This window comes from Rhipicephalus microplus, chromosome 6 (genome assembly GCF_043290135.1).
Source record: "Rhipicephalus microplus isolate Deutch F79 chromosome 6, USDA_Rmic, whole genome shotgun sequence".
Classification (NCBI taxonomy): domain Eukaryota; kingdom Metazoa; phylum Arthropoda; class Arachnida; order Ixodida; family Ixodidae; genus Rhipicephalus; species Rhipicephalus microplus.
The window spans coordinates 186114544-186132064 of record NC_134705.1 but is presented as its reverse complement, the minus strand read 5'-3'; the positions used below and the strand labels follow the sequence as shown (position 1 = coordinate 186132064).

Below are 17521 nucleotides of genomic sequence, written 5' to 3'. Positions count from 1 at the left end.
GCTTTTTTTTTCTGCTATGTAATTTCTGCGGCTTTTTTAATGGGAAATACCAGCGATACATTTGGGGAGGGCTCTATACACTTTTTCACAGGAAGGAAAAAAACACCGCCATGATGGGCTGTGCGCGGGAGTACAAAGGCTAAGGGCGCAGCGTTGCCAGTGCATTTTCGAGGGGACGCGCGAATTCGCACAGCCCAAGGAGGGCTATGGCGGCGCCCAGGGAGGCGTTTATGAAAAGTGAATATTGCCAGGTCGAACTTTCATCTTTACTTCGCTTGTCTTTAATACATTAACATTAAAGGCAACAAAGTGCGTAGTGGGGAAAAACTGCATGATTTTATCTGAGACCTAGCGTATTATAGTCGCGTAGTGTGAACACTGTTGGATATCGCAGTTATTCTCGTAAGGCATGTTTCATCGGATAATATTGGTCGTTGAGTTAATTGGAATCAAGATGGTCGTTGGGCTTTAATGGTCCTTTCTCTGGCGCCCGTAGTATGTAGGTGCCTGCTTTCGTGAGAGTGGGGAAGGTGGGAGTGGGCCGCGGAAAACCGAAGCTAGGCTAGACATTGAGAAGGCGATGCGCACGAGCCGCGATTACGAAATCGCGTGCTGCGCTCGAAGGGCGAAGCGCTCAAGTGACTTCCGAGTTTTCCCACAGCCTCCGTGATCGGCGCGCCTTTCACCAAGGGACGACGATGAGGTGCGATTGCGTCGTCTGGTGACCTCACTTGATGCGATGGTACAGTGACGTCACCGTACGAAGCCGTAATTCCGACGTAAATTTAGGTGAACTACGATGTCGTCGTGACGACGTTGTATGTTGTTGTGGTTACGTGATGAGGATTTTGTTCGCATCACTCGCGCTCCCGATGCCTGCGCGGGGTATTGATGCTCGATTTTGGCGCCTGATGCGGCATCTGAAAAGCTTTCGCTTTAAAGAAACACTAAAGACAATCAGCGAATTAGTTTTGATTGACTAACTACACTCTGACAACTGTAGTACCACATTCTTGACTGTCGTAAAATCATTATTAGTACAGAAAATCAAGGTTTAAACATCACTTTCAAATTTCGCGCGGAAATTTCGGCGTGTGACGCCAGAAATTTCAAAATTGTGTTTTTCGTATTTTTCGCGATATTGGTTCGATGAAATTTTCTGAAAATTCGTACGCTAGGATCTACGGCACCCAAAGATGACAATGCATTCCAATTTTATCGATTACAAGCTACGCAGGACCTAGGAGGCGCCTTTGAAATCTATGACGTCACGGTTGTCGTTTGCGGGAATCTCGAGGGGGCGTCTCCGCCCGCAACTTTTTTTTCTTTACCAAGCGCCACCTCGTGGATAGAGTGGTGTTTTCGAGATTGTGAAGAAGTAACTTTACCGATACGCGAAGAATGGTTTTGTTCTTTAGTGTCCCTTTAAAACATGGCGCTACCGAAAAGCATCCGTAAAAGATCCAATACCACAGCCGTATACCACAGCCATTTCCACAGCCATTTCCTCCGTCGCCTATACGTTTTGCAGGCGTCGCCTGTACCCTGCTTCCGTCCCAACTCTCTTCTTGTTCCGTCGCCTCCCCCCCCCCCCCCCCCATTTTTTCTTTGGCTCGACGTCGCGAAGTCGCCTTCTTTCGGTTGCTGAAACGCCTTTCCATTTCCTCCCTTTTCGCGGCTGCTGTTTATGTATGCACATAAGGGAACAACGAGACGTCGGTGAAGTCGGGCGCCTTTTGTGACGGATACGGAAGTGACGGAAATGGAAACTGCGGAAACTCGGCGCGGCCGGAAGGGAGCCGAGGTTCGGCGTGCACTCGCGAAGCGCCGAGCTATGCAACGCGTGTTAGCGACAATGGCTGCGTAAAGAAGAAACTATATATATATATATATATATATATATATATATATATATATATATATATAATATTTGAACGGGTTCTGGTTCTCATATAGAACGAAAACCTAGAGAAACTCCTAATAATTAAAACAGAAGGGTAGCCAGGACTTCACTCCTTGATGCCAATGGTAAGTGTTGATTGATTAACTTGTGAAATAATTTGCCCAGTCATTAAGTAATTGAATCTATCAATGTGTCTGTTTGTCCGCCATGCCTGAGTTTCAGAACTTGTGCGCGCGAGGTTTGTGCGTGCGGGCGACATTCACTCGGAATTTTTTATATTCAAGGAAACAGGTCGTCGGACACTCAACAACAACAACAACAACAACAACAACAACGACGACGACAACGACAACGACGATGGCGACAACAACAACAACAACGAGAACGACAACAACCACAGCAACAACAACAACGACGACGACGACAACAACAACAACAACAACAACAACAACAACAACAACGACGACGACGACGACGACAATATCAACAACAACAACAACAACAACAACAACAACAACAACAACAACAACAACAACAACAACAACAACAACGACGACGACGACGACGACGACGACAATAACAACGCCAACAACAGCAGCAACAACAACAACAACAACAACAACAACAACGAGAACGACAACAACAACAGCAACAACAACAACGACGACGACAAAAACAACAACAACAACAATAACGACGACGACGAGAACGACAACAACAGCAACAACAACGACAACATCGACAACAACAACAACGAGAAAATCGAAGGTGACGCCATGCTGTCGTGGTTGTGCTGCGTTCTGCGCGCCGCGCGCGCATGCGCTGTAACAAACTTCGCGCAGACACGTTGTCTGTATACGTATGTACGTATACCCGCACTGTATGAAAATTTCATGGCGACGCCTTCGCTGTAATTGTCGCCCGGGTCGCGCGTTCGCAATTAACGACTGGCGAAGATGAAGGCGCCGGCTTACAGACGGTATGTACGCTTATGCGCAGTTTTGCACACACAAATATGGAGAAGTGCTTCGTTCCTTGGCGCTGTATGCATGCGTTAGCGCCTCGAGGCCAACGCGGGGCCGCGACTGTCTTTGGGTGTATATATGTGCGCACGTCGGGCATTATTAACGCCAGATTCCCTGAAGGTGCAAGACGCGGCAAGCCGCTTCTCGCCCGAGGCCTTTTCGCAATAACTTCTCGGCGCCGCGCTGAGCGGATTATAGGCCCGGCGCGCTTCTTTCGGCTCGAGTCTTTCTCTCTCTTTCTTCCTCTCTCCTTCTTTTTATGTCTCCTTTCGTACGCTTTCCCGAGTACTTGCCATTGTGTTTGAGTGTTTTTTGTTGTGTGTCTTTCACGGTGAGCGCATATGTACCGCATGTGCTTGTGCAGTGGTCGCACCGAAAACATTTGCTTAAGTAACAAGGTTCGGTATTCATGGCCTAAACGGGTACGGACACCATTAGTCGAAGGATAGATGGCAGTACATTTACGGTAGGTATGCTTTTGAGGGCATGGCCTTTCATTTGATACCTGAAAAATAAATGTAAAAACTGAAATTCTGTAACGATAACCATCTTTTTTTTTCTTTTCAGTCAACTTGTTGGTCGCCCCCCCCCCCCCCCCCCGAAAAAAGAAATTTCTACATCGATAACATGGTTTCTCACTGCCTAACAGGATCGCAAGCATTGCGAGCATTTTGCATGTCACCTGGTTTTTGGGCTGCTTCCGTTGTCGGCCCACTCTTGAGCAGGTGACTGTCGTGCGTTTGCGTCATCGTGTGACGTCGTGATGACATCATGAATGTTTGATCTGTGACGTCATGAAGTGACGTGTGCACGTGATGATATTTTGTATAACTCGCTACGATGCTGCCGACGCCGAAGGCTGGTGGTCAATTTCGGCGTTTGACGAAGCATCGTAAGACTCAGTTGCCTTAAGGGGCACTCAAGACCAGAGAGTTTTTTTTTTCGCGTATTAGTATAAAGTACAATATCACAATTCCGAAAACACAACTCTTACCACCCCACGACACTTAGCAAGCGAGGAAACGCACTGCGAGTGGCGACGCCCCCTTGAGATTCTCGCACCACACACTGTGACGTCATAAATTCTGAAAATGCCCTCTGGGTCCTACGTACCTTCTAATCGATAAAATTGAAGTAAATTGTCATCGGTGGGTGCCAGAGACTTAGCATACGAATTTTCAGTAAATTTCATTGAGGCAATGTCTCGAAAATACGAAAGATACATTGCGGAATTTCTTACGTCACGTGCGGAGATAACGGCGAGAAATTTAAAATTTAAACTTCAACTTTGATTTTTTACCCCGTTAATAATGGAGTTGTGACAGTAAAACCTGTGAAATTAGAGTTATCAGAGGGCAGTTTATCATTCTAAAACGACTCAGCGTTTCTCTTTAAGTGTCCCTTTATAAGGATGTTGCCGCCCCCCCCCCCCTTTTTTTTTCTTTGTTTCTCCATGTACAAGCGAGGAACGCAGAAAAAAAAAAAACGCTGATGCCGCTGAAAATTTCTTGTGAAAAGAAATTGTGGTTGTTTCTCTGTGTAGTAGCGGCAACCTTATTCGCACTCAAAATCTCTTAAAGAAAAAAACGGGCGGCCACTGCACGAGTGTTCGCGGTACGTTCGTTTTTTCGCGCGGTTCTTTATCCTCTTTGCACAATGCAAACGCCTGTAATGTTCTTCTGGGGCTTCGGGCACGTTGGTGATAAAGACGAGGTACAAGACGGAAGAACGCTATAGTGTTCCTTCGGAAAGGGGCTGGGACGGGAATCGGGCTTGAAGCGCCCGTGCGTTCACGGTGCGTATCATATTTGCTTGCGGGCGATGTTCGCGAGGACGACCAATAAAGCATGGCTGAAGCCATACGTATGTTTGTATGCTTATGTGGTGAGCGCTGTAGTATGTGCCGCAACCGGGCGCTTAAGCGCGAGACAGACGTTCGATTTTCTGTGCGATGCGGCGTGCAGTTTAGTTTCGCATGGTGCGGCGTGCCGCGTGCGACGCTTCTGGACACACGAGGGCGAAGGAGCTATCAGCGGCAGGCTCCGCCCCCATGCGGCGCCTCGGCATGCAGGGTCGAACGACTTGGTATACACGTAATGAGGCTCAAGACAAACGACATTGCGCAGTCACGCTTCGTTCTATAAAAGTAATTAATAAATCGCATTCGTGAACGACAAGCACGTCGTATAACCGCGGCAACAGCTGATTATTCACGACTCCGACAGGCAGGCCTAGCATCGCGGGCGCCGGATTTCGCCTACGCCGTGCACACGCGAGCTCGTCATCGAGCGCTTGTTTTTGACAACACTATCAAGCATTGCACTCGTATGTAATGCTTTAGCATACCTTATTAATTTATCGATGCCATCGATGTGAAGAGCAAAGGTGGAAGCGAAGAGAGCCAGCGCTTAGAGACGCCGGTAGCTGTGTTTACTTGCGAAATGACCTTGCATCGCTGCTCACGATCTCTGATCTTGCTAGCGGTTTCAAAACGGGCGTTGTCGTGTAGAAAAAGCACACTTCAAGCATCACTTTATTCAACCCGGAATAATATCACGTCACCGGGGAAATGTACTCGATGTTTGTCACGCCGCCGCAGTCGGCGATGTCAGCAAGTCCACGCTCGCACCGCTCCATCGACTCGTCTTGAGCCTTGGACCTCAGGTGATTGGAGCGGCGACAGGGAGATGGCGCCACTAGCATCGTGACGTCACTCGTATGCTCGCGCTGTGATTGGCTACTGTCATGCGGCGGTGCGATGCGACGACGAAAATATCTGGCCGGTTTAATGCTCGCCGCACCGGCTTCGAGGCGGTGCGATGCGATGATACGTCACGAAACGTCACCACTCCGGCTGTCGCACCGCACGCCGCATCGCACGGAAAATCGCACGTCTGTCTCGCGCTTTATAGATGCGCGTTCGTTGGCTCGATCGCGTCAAGGCTTAGCTAAGCACACGTACCCGTTGCAGCGCGTCTGACGTTTTGACGCTGCGCCGTGCCCTTTCCCCATGGAGAAAGAGGGTGCCCGGGTACGCGTAGTTGTGCCCCTCTCTCTGCATATGGATAGGGCGCTGTGCCGCGTCAGAAAGCCGCGCGCTGACGCGTTGAAACGGGTACGTGTGGTTAGGCCTTAAGCCCGCGTCGTAGGCTGGCATAGCGCGTCTGCGTTGGGCAGTAGTTGGACGAAAACGAGCTCCAGTTCATCGGGCTAGACGCTCTCCTGATTTATTAATTTCGTTATTATTATTTTATTCTGCTTTGTCTGCGGCGTATTGTCGTAACGTAGAACAGTGCGATCCCGGTGGCCGCGGTCGCATTAGGTGGAAGCAAAATGGTTGAGGCCCGTGCACTGTGCGATGGGAGTGCACGGGAGGCATTGCCTACACGGTCGCCATGTGTTGACACGTAACCCTGAAAGGTACGCGATACATACCCCTATTCGTGTTCACGCTTGGGTCTTTGTCGGGATATGTTTCGATGTCTTGTTAGAATCCTGGTGCCACACCTTCAGAAATGGCCGATATAGGGGGTGTGCGAAAGATCTTTTAAATCTTTTAAAAGTATCTCTTAAAGATCTTTTAAAAAGTATCATCTGGGGGCACTCAAGGTAAAAATACAGGAATTCGGCCCGACATCCTCTGTGCTTGTGGTGCCCTGGACAGTTCGACGACATCAAGCAATTGATCGAGGGTGTGAATGCATCTGATACTCACAAAAAATTGCAGTTTGTTGACTTTCTGTAAGACTTACCGGAGTTGGACTTTGAAATGCTACATCACGGTGAAGGCGTGTTTCTGCCCGATACAATCGCCGTCGCAATGACGACTCTTGTTGTTCTGTACTCTTGTGTGCGTGACGTGTCCCGGCAAGGCGATGGTAAAGCGCCAAGACGACATGACTTTGACGGCGCACATTAGCGCGCGAGTGACGTTTCTAGCGCAGATACGTAGATTTATAGCGCAGATGCGTAAAGTGATTTCTTCGTCAGCCGACTTCAAGGACTTGTACTTCCATGTGCGCGTGTTTTTAGTACGTTTTAATATTACAAGGCTACTTCCACAAACGCGGGTGACCACCAGTGGTCGCTAACTGCGCCTCAGTGTTCGGAAACTTTGGGATCGTCTCACATTGTTTTGTGAAGATTGCGCGCAGGGCACGAGTAATCTTATTTTATCGCGAGTACCAGTGATGACGCTGGTAGGCTCGAAAAGATATCTATTGAAGCCGAAAAGTTTCGGAGACGAGAAGAATAGTAGACGTCCGGGCTCGCCGCCATCATTGTACAGCGGGTGTCCTGGACACTGAGAGTTTTTCTTCTTCTGGGCAAAAGCTTGCCCATTAAAGTGTTGTAATCTTCACCGGCTGCGTTCTGATGTCTGCTCCATCAGGATTCGAGAAGATACCCCACACCCCCTCCCTCGGAGCACACGTTACCCCCAAAGGGGTGCCCGCACCCCTCTCAAAAAATTATTCCAGACCCACGCCCCTTCCCGCATACAAATAGGCGCTCGTCCACTCACCCCGCGCACTGGTAACATCCCGCTCCCTTCCCGAAAATAGAATTTCGCGTAAATCCAGGGCTCACCTGACCACCGGTCCCAGGAAGGTGAGGTGGAAGAGCACTCTGAACGCCCACCCGAGCGGTCCCATGCGGGGTCGGTGCACGGGCGTGGAGACGACGCCCTGGGCGCCGGCCAGCTCCTTGGCCGACGCGCGACTCTCCCGGTCGTCGTGCATGTACCATCGCAGGCTGAACGCGTTGACGGTCACCGCCGCGACCACGGTGACGGCGAGCGTGAGGCCGAACCACCAGGGGTTTCCCTCCAGGTACAGGAAGTAGCAGGTGGCCGCGTCCGAGCCCACGTCGGCCGCGTACGCGAGCAGCGACACGATCGTGAAGAGGGCGCTGAGCGCGGTGAAGCGGTCGCTGCGCTTGTCCAGGGGCACCGAGGACGAGGTGTCGCACGCGTCCCCGCCTGCCGTGGGCAGCGAGCGACGGTGGGCGCTGCCCGAGGCCGGGCATAGGTAGGGGTGTCGGTCGATGAGTGCCAAGCCGGGTGGTGGACCTGCGGGTCCAGGACAGCGAGAGCGTCCGTCATCAAGGTCCAGGTGTTGTGTGTATCGAGGGCATAGAAAAGGATCAGCGTTTGTGGCCATCACACATGTGGGAGTCCATGACAAGAGGCACTTTCACCACGACCGTGACCATCATTGTGCGAACGAGTATCGAGTACGAGGAAACATTTGGACAACAGTTCACAAGGGCTGTTTCAGGACAGTACAAGGTTCGCCTACGAGGATCATTATCCGAGTGTTATTCATGGATAGGCGCAACTCTCACCCATCATGGTAATGATGGTCATGCGACCCAGGACAAGAAGAGCCTGCCCATTATGGTCATGTTCGTTATGCAGACTTACCTCGGCGCCCATCTTCGACATTAATACTGCCGCTTGATTGTTCTGCACAGTGCTAAAGAACTGGTCGAGAAAGAAGACGTGAAGACTCAACAATGAGCGGTGGCAATCATGCTTATTAAAAGTTGGTCGCCAGCGCACAATGTAATGTCTTCTCGTTCTACCCCGGTTTTCAAGCATCGCACATATCGGAATGACGATGACGTCACTGCACGTATGCTAAAGCGGTGCCACGACAGCGCCCGTAGTATCTGCTCCTCACCCGTGGGTGGTCCGGCCTCCGCGTACTCTGGCAGGTCATCCTCTTCGTCCTCGTCGTCGTCTTCCTCCGTCGTCGGGTCGTGGTAGGGTGCCGACGGAGGCTGGCCGTGGTGCCGCGGGAGGGACGACGATCCCCCGGGGGGTCCTAGCTTGAGCTGCTGCGGCGGCTGAGCCGAGAAGCCCCCGTGTAGGTGCCTGTTTGGGTGCGAGTGGTGCAGGTGCTGCGGTATGGCTCCTCCTCCTTGCAGGTGGGCCAGGTACGGAGGCCTGGCCACGGGGTGCTCATCCAGAAGCTCCACCTCGTGCACCACTACCATCGCGAGGCCGTGGCGCCGTGCCCGGCCGCCGAGACCCCGGGTGCAGAAGCAGGACGATGATGACGCAAAAGCTGCGTGCAATAGAGACGCGAACATACTTTATGTCGGCTTCTTCTAATAAGGCAACTATAGAGGGGGAAATAGGTATATATATATATATATATATATATATATATATATATATATATATATATATATATATATATATATATGAGATCTAACAGACAGTAATGCCAAGGAATGTACAGGGGAAGTTGTTAGAACCAATGGAATGTAAATAGGAAAGAAAAGTGGGTGAAAAAATAACCAGCCGTGAGCAGGAACCAAAAATAACCAGCCGTTCCTTCTCACGGCTGGTTATTTTTTCACCCACTTTTATTTGTTCTTATTTACATTCCATTGGTTCTAATAACTTCCCCTGCTGTACATTCCTTGGCTTTACTGTCTGTTAGATCTCATTAATATTGTGTCAAAACACGGAAAAACGAGTCCTTAGGTATACACTTCTTTCCCTTATATATATATATATATATATATATATATATATATATATATATATATATATATATATATATATATATATATATATATATATATATATACTTCTTTAATTAAGCTTACCGGTAAAAGATCATACTTGCCAACGAATCCTCGATAAAAAATATAGATGTGATCCGTCTCGAAGCGCGCTGTATTTCGCGCTTTCAGAGTACGTGTAATTGGGACATGACGGCGACGGCGGTAATCTGGATTCATAAGAGTTACGAAGTACGTGGTCTACAATTGAAAATTTTCCTGCGATCTCTGTGAACTGTGCCTTTCGAGAGAATGGAAGTCTTTTTTTCTGAGCACGATGTGTGGAAGCACGCGTGCACACACACACACACACACACACACACACACACACACACACACACACACACACACACACACACACACACGCACGCACGCACACGCACACGCACACGCACACGCACACGCACACACACGCACACACACACACACACACACACACACACACACACACACAGCGTCGCATAGCATGAAGCACTCACGTTTGCCTTACTTAAGTACCGCCCACACAGGCGATCTGTGCCGTCTGGGAATGAAATTTATCGCGATTACAAAAAAAGCTACTTACGTTCATGTGTACACTAGGTGGTCTTGGTGCTTGGTGACCCGCTGTGGTGCTGATATACAGTTGAGGAGTACAGCGGCGACCTGTCTTCACTTCCAGGGTTGGATTATCTCCGTTATTATCTTTTACTTGTTGAATCCAAGCGGTACCAATTGATGGAGTGCTCGGTTATGTTCTGTCGGGCTAGCCTGAAAGAGAGAAAAGAGACCTTCTCTGTGACAAGGCAATATTTAGGCTCATGTCACTGCATTATTCCCCATATTGATTCACTATAAAGGGCATATCTACTACTGAAAATCAAAGTGGGACTATATACAATAAAGACACAAGTGTACAAGGGCAGCAGGATAGCGCTTGTCCTTTCGTACGATATTTGTTTTTTTTGTTTGTTCCTTTTATAGTAGCGCTGTCTCTTCCTGAGTTCTAAATATGAACGTACTCATCATGCTGTTACGTGTGATAACGTATTCAAACTTGTGCGTATACACTATCAATTGTGACGCGAACTGGAAGTTATGGTTCTTCAACCACCGCGGCAGCCCCGCCCCGCCGCGGTGGTCTAGTGGCTAAGGTACTCGGCTGCTGGCGCGCAGGTCGCGGGTTCGAATTCCGGCTGCGGCGGCTGCATTTCCAACGGAGGCGGAAAGGTTGTAGGCGCGTGTGCTCAGATTTGGGTGCACGCTAAAGAAAACCCCAGGTGGTCGAAATTTCCGGAGCCCTCCACTACGGCGTCTTTCATAATCATTGGGTGGTTTTGGGACGTTAAACCCCACATATCAATCAATCAATCAATCAATCAATCAATCAATCAATCAATCAATCAATCAATCAATCAATCAATCAATCAATCAATCAATCACCGTGGCAGCTTTCCACGTAAGGGGTCGTGGTGCCATTTGAGGACGTATACGTATGATCTCCGTGCACGGCATTCTCAGCGTCTTCGCCAATCGGACAGGGCTGAGCTTCTCCTACAGTCATCACCAGTCGGCGCGAGGTATGCCACGCGGAGGTCGCGCGTTCCGTGTTGGCCTGGCTGATTTCTGCGCCACCGCCGTAAACCCGGTCTTTCTCAAAGCCCCCATAGGTTTTTCTAAAGGCTTCTCGCGTGTTCTCCTCCGGTGCAAATGTTTTAACAAGTCAGTCAGATAGGTTGCCCTATACTCGGGACAACTTTTTGTGGCAACGAAGGGAGGGCTATATACGGAACCAAAGTGGGCGTGTGCCACCGCTGAAGAACATTCCCACAAAGGCGTCTTGGTTTTCGGCGTGAAAATCATAAAGAATTAACAACATTGCTTTATTTTCTATGGGATGCTGTTTACGAAGAGACGCCGCACAAACCAAGAAGATAATTATTTTGCTACATGAAGCGTCGTCACGCGCTTTTTGCACGTCTGAAAACGTCGCACATTTCAGGTGTATCTCACAGCCGAAATGGTGTATTCGCCTTTAGGTGAGCGGTCGTCGGCCTCGAGCTATTTAGATGGCTCACCGAAGTAGCTTGTAACCAGTTTCACTCACAATTGGATGTGTAAGCAGACAACAAATTTTATGCAGTGGCATCACTCGAACACGGCCGTCATTCGAAACGCGTGCTGAACCGGACTACTTCACGGATGAGTGTATGGGCGGTCTATAGCTGGCTTCTGTAGCTTTCCCTTCATTGCCACAGAGAGTTGTCCCCGAGTGTAGTGACTTGGATAAACTTCGGTGTCACAAAACGCGGTCGAGAACCCGCTCCGGTGGAGGCGCTGTGAGCTATAGGGACGAAATGGGAGAGTTGGGCTTGTTGGCTTGCGTTCATATTGGAACAGTGCAGAGACGGATCACGAAGGAAGACTGTACAGCGCTCGTGTTGTTCAGTCTTCCTTCATGATTCGTCTCTGTGCTGTTTATAAAGACACCCTTTTTAAAGGGTCATAATAAATTGCAGACTTTATGCTGAGTGCTCAAGTTTGTTAATGGCCAGAAGGACTTACGTTTACGAAGTCGATAAGGTTTCCCGCCAACAAGAAAATCATCAAAACGATTCCAGAGCTTTCTAATACGAACTTTTTCCAGTGCGTGTGGTTCGTCGTGTCTCCATTAATGCTAAATGGTTTGCAGTTAGAGCTTGGTGTTAGAGTTATGACTCTCTATGTGAGGTCACTGAACCCTTCGTTTTGCTAACCCAGGCTTACTTTCAGCTCCCTTCCTCCTTTTTTCCCCTCTGGTTTTCTCCGCGAACTGACGGCGTTCGATGTTGGGGACTTTCTCGTTCAGCCGGCAAAGTCGCTCACTTCTCGCCGAAGAGCAGCGATTTCATTCCTCTTCCTCTTCACGCCATCCTCGCCTCTTCGACAAAGATTTTTCTTCGATCGTCGTGTTCCTTGGTTCCTCAAGCCAGCTATAGCTTTCGACGACGACGGAGAGGGGCGTAGAAAAGTACGACCCGGCGGCGTTCCAGCCCGCCGAATCCGGTTCTCGATGGGCCGAGCAATCGGCGTCTTCCCGCGTCGTCCATCTTCTCTCCCCTTTCTTTCCTTTCTATACGTCGCCTTACCCTGTATTCCCCGTCATCTTCCCCTTTTCCCGTTTTTGTTCGTCGGTCTTTCGTCTGCTTGCTTCCCCCCTCACCGATCGTCTGCCACATACATGTACTTCTGCGAGGTTATGGAGGATGTCGTCGTCTGCTCCCCCCCCCCTCCCGATTCCCTTGCCTCTTCGACTGCTGCTCTGCACTACAAGGATGTCGTCTGCTGCTCTATGCCCCGTACATCCCCGCATCCCTATCCTTCCCCATCGGTCGTAGCCGTAGCCGTAGTCGTTAGCGGGCTCTGGGCGGAGTCGTTGAGCGCTGCGCTATATATGACCGATTTGGTCGTCGTTTGGATTTGGTACTTCATCCTTACGCCTGTTCTTTCTACCCTTCTGTCTTCTTATTTTCCTTTTTCTTCCTCGTTTTCGAAGTCATCGTTCCTTAGCTTCACCTCCTCTCTCCCCCTTCTTGGGAAGTCCTACCACGCCTCATTTGATGTGCGCAGTTCGGTGAAACGCAGTGACAACTTGGCGATGTCTTTCTCACATTCAACCGTCGGAGATATACTTCTGCTTCCGTTGGTATTTTTTTTTGTTTCATTCGGGAGAGACTGGAGTTCTGAATGCAGGTGTGTGACCGTTTCACACGCCGATGCTGTACGATAGGAGTTTAACATCAAAAAGGCTTTGGAGTATTTGTGAGGAGGCCCTGTAACACCACATTTGGAGCTTCACTCTACGAATTAAAATGAAGATTATCTCTGTTACCATTTACGACGGGTTCTGAGTTGCCACAACTATAACTCTCTTATTTTCGGTGGAGGCGAAAAATACTGTAGGCCCGTGTGCTCAGATTTGGGTGCTCGTTAAAGAACCCCAGGTAGCTGAAATCTCTGGAGCCCTCCACTACGGCGTCTCTCATAATCATATGGCGGTTTTGGGACGTCAAACACCAGATAATATTAACTTTAACCCTCTCTTAAAGATACGCGTTAGGTTTCTATTGTGGAGTCGTGCGCCTTCCATGACTCCGAATAGCGTTAATGCGTAACTCTTAAAAGAAAGTTATGTGCATTATTAAGGAGGCGTACACATGCGATCACTTATGACTCACCGAAAAGTTCAACAAGTAATCTTGTCAGAATGTGAGACTTTCTGGTTGTTACCTATCGCGTCTTGTTTTTTTTTTCCTGGCGACATAAACTGCCACTATCTTGATAGTAATTCGAGTTTTACGTCCGGAAACCACGACGTGATTCTGAGAGATGCCGTAGTGAAGGGGTCCGGAGATTTCGACCACGGGTGACTTGTTTGTGCACTTAAATTGAAGTACAGTGTCACTGATTTTGTTTCATTAGTACACGATAAGAACCGATAAATGAAAGAACGAAAATAAAAAAAAAGAAACGGTTCAACTTTCGCGCTACTCGAAAGTTGAACGAGCTGATATTTCGGGATCGCTGCATGCTCCTTCATACAGACTAGCCTTGGTCAGCCACATACTGTTACTCGCTGCGCATTTGGTAAATCAAACTATGTCTTAGCATTAGTCAGCTTCTGCACACAACTTACGGAGTAATGTTAAGCTAACGATCTTCTTTCTCACTGACATTCACTCTAAGCGCTCGTTAAATAAGCGTAGTTTTTTAGCCTAAAATAACATAGATGCCTCACTTCCGAGATCGCGTAGTAAAATTGTCGTTTTAATGTACCCGTGTGTTTAGCATTGATCGCATATTCGTGTTCTGATATATGGGCACCTAATACTGCTTACTGTTTAATAGTATTACTCTAAAACGTGCAGTTATTGTGAAATCGTTTTTGTCTTATTCTTTACATATATGTCCTTTTGTGCATGTGTTTTAACGTAAAGAAGCGTACGAATTCAACATTTGCATGCTTTCATCGTGTTGTAGTGAACGTATAAAATATGTTTGTAATATAGACATGCGTATCTGGTCGGCTAATTGACATAGTTTGTGATGTAGACAATCGTGCTAAAGATTTCTTGTTTCCGCTTTCATCACTTTCTTTTGCTCCTTGTAAAGGAGGAATAAACTTGGAACTCATCAAAGCTGAATCTACGTACGATACGAGGGAATTTCAGAACAGGGCTGCTCGTTGTTTTTCTTTTTTTTCCCGCTTGGGTATACGTACGCCATTTTCGAAATTATAGCCCGCGTACCGAAGAGGTTAGCGTGCGACGCATGCGCAGTCGTGGCCAACGTTAGCGCGAACATTTGCGTACGCTGTTCTAATGGCGAATTTCAGAAGTCGAGCTGATGGTTTTTTTTCCTCCTTTTTTTTTCTTTTTTGCTCCGCGACCGAGATTAAGCATTCGACTGGTCGATTCGGGGCAAGTTCGCGTTTCTTAACTGACGGATTCGGAGCAACCCGCTGCGCGACAGAGCGTTTCGCGTTGCTCCGTTTCGCAAAGGTGGATTTCGCCGGAATTCCGTCAGCGCGGTGTCGTCATTTCCGGTACGATTGAGCAACTCCGTTGTCTTCAGCGCTTTTTTTTTTTTTTTGAGGTGGCGTTTGATAATCTTGTCTGTGCTCTTGCTTGCATTCCTAGAACGGCGTGATTTGACTCTGCTGATCGAGCGAGCTGCGAGCTTGCTTATTACCCCGAGCGATAGCGAAGGCTCAGGTTTTTTACATTAGTATCAACAGCGACGATGACGAACCTTACGTGGCAATGACTTTTAAAGAAATGTTTCGTGACTTGTTGTGAGCATGGCCGAATATCATCGGCCGCGTCGAAGAATGTCCGGAGATCAGTTTTCACGGAATATGCTTAAACGACTGCCGCAGTGACCTCACGAGGAGGATTCACGTATTCCACTGGCTTGGTTCACTCCGAGTGCTCGCTCGAGGATCTACGCGACCGCTCTGAATCTACCACTCTACCACTCAGAATTCGCCACAAAACTCGATGGAAACGCCCGCAGCGTCTTGTTCCTTCTCGCTCATCCACGATGCACAGCGCTAAAGAAAGCGCTCGACAAGATTACGTTATACCGAGAACGCTAGAGAAAAAAAAAATTCGCGCGTAGGTGGAATCGCGTGCGCGGAGTGGTTGCCCTTTCAGCTGGTCGCGTAATGCGTGCCTTCGGATGCGACGGCTTCAAGGCATTTTCCCAGGCTAAAAAACGCACCGCGGAGGTCGACGCAACTGATCTTCTTCTTAGAGGAGTGACATCGCGTGTTCGGCGACGCGTGTTAAACAGAGGATATCGGTGGGGATCTGGGGATACGCGTTTAGGGAAGCTTCCCCTCGTATACGACGCGGAAAGGGGTAACGGAAATGTGGAAGCTGAACGGGTGAACGGAGTCGTTGAAAGGACAATGGGGGCTGTGTAGGCTTTAGAGAAATGCCGTTCTTACATGTTTCTTTTTTTCTGGTGCGAGCTGCTTTACTATAACGGTGGCGCACGCGCATAAGCGAATATAGAGTCCTCGGGGGGGGGGGGGGGGGGGGAGTGGTGTTTCAATGCACGGAGGCGAAGCGTCTGCCGCCACCCACCGACTGATCCCATCCGATTCGATCCGTGCGTGCGAGAGTCGATCTGGCGATGACGAGGAAGGCTTTTGCTTCGGAAAAAAAAAGAAGGGGTTTCGAAAGGAACCAGCGGTGTGCGTCAGATTAGGCTGATGGGACATTTCTGTTTGTAGTTTCTGTCGTTCAGTCGGGCGCGGCGCTTACCTCACCACTCTCTTTTCCCATTCGCGTGTGGTTCGACGATCGCGTTCATTTCTTGCTTCTTCGCTTGTCGAGCTGGTTCATTCGGCGACTGCGGATTTCTGAATGCGGGAGGATGGAAGCTTCGTGTTCGATCACCTTATCCCGGTGGATGATGATGTATTGACGATTTGTGTGCCGATGAGAGGCCGTGTGTTGGCCGACGGGTTCTTCCTATAGGTACGGAAGCTGGCGTTCGAAAGCCCTCTTAGTCGGGAGAGGCGTAGTGTTTGCAAAGGACGGTTCAATCAATCAATCAATCAATCAATCAATCAATCAATCAATCAATCAATCAATCAATCAATCAATCAATCAATCAATCGATCGCTCAATCGATCGATCAATCAATCAATCAATCAATCAATCAAATAAAGTGGGCTAAAGAAGACTGCCGAAGACTGGACGAAGCACGAGTACCGTTTATTAGCTCGCCCTGTTTTCAATCCTTATAAATCAATCAATAATTCAATCGATCGTGATTCCTCACGCAATCAATCAGTTGTAAGAGCATTACAGACGTATATTGTATACTATGTTTCTGCGTTAGCAACAATTTTTTTATTTATTTTCCAAATACTGTTAGCCTTTCGGCTGTTACAGGGGTGGGACATACTAAGAATGACTAACATCAATACATTCAAATCATACAGCAATTTAAACAGCAACGCTTGAACTTGGAAACGTTACATCCAATTTGTATACTATACTATACGCATACTATAACGGTATATTACAGGGCACACGCCCCGCCGCGGTGGTCTAGTGGCTAAGGTACTCGGCTGCTGACACGCAGGTCGCGGGATGGAATCCCGGCTGCGGCGGCTGAATTTCCGATGGAGGCGGAAATGTTGTAGGCCCGTGTGCTCAGATTTGGATGCACGTTAAAGAACCCCAGGTGGTCGAAATTTCCGGAGCCCTCCACTACGGCGTCTCTCGTAATCATATGGTGGTTTTGGGACGTTAAACCCCACATATCGATCAATCGTCTATCATATTACAGGACGCTGTTACAAGTTCACTTTCTTTCTTTCTTTCTTTCTTTCTTTCTTTCTTTCTTTCTTTCTTTCTTTCTTTCTTTCTTTCTTTCTTTCTTTCTTTCTTTCTTTCTTTCTTTCTTTCTTTCTTTCTTTCTTTCTTTCTTTCTTCTTGAGGGGTCGGCTATGCAAGTTGGTTCGAGTCGAAGTTCTTTACTAGTC

The 17521-nt window shown here is 48.5% G+C and overlaps 2 protein-coding genes across 7 annotated transcripts in view; one reads left to right on the top strand and one right to left on the bottom strand.

Moving 5' to 3' along the window:
* The window catches only part of LOC119168255 (uncharacterized), a 523033-nt gene that overhangs the window by 194351 nt on the left and 311161 nt on the right, over positions 1–17521 (top strand). The window lies entirely within an intron of this gene.
* The window catches only part of LOC142765731 (XK-related protein 6-like), a 281750-nt gene that overhangs the window by 55624 nt on the left and 208605 nt on the right, over positions 1–17521 (bottom strand). The window contains exons 3-5 of the mRNA XM_075867242.1: positions 10067–10251; positions 8610–8996; positions 7516–7996 (exon numbers count right to left, since the gene is read on the bottom strand). Coding sequence (XP_075723357.1) covers positions 7516–7996; positions 8610–8925 — 797 coding nt within the window. The 5' untranslated portion in view covers positions 8926–8996; positions 10067–10251. The remainder of the gene's footprint in view (positions 1–7515; positions 7997–8609; positions 8997–10066; positions 10252–17521) is intronic.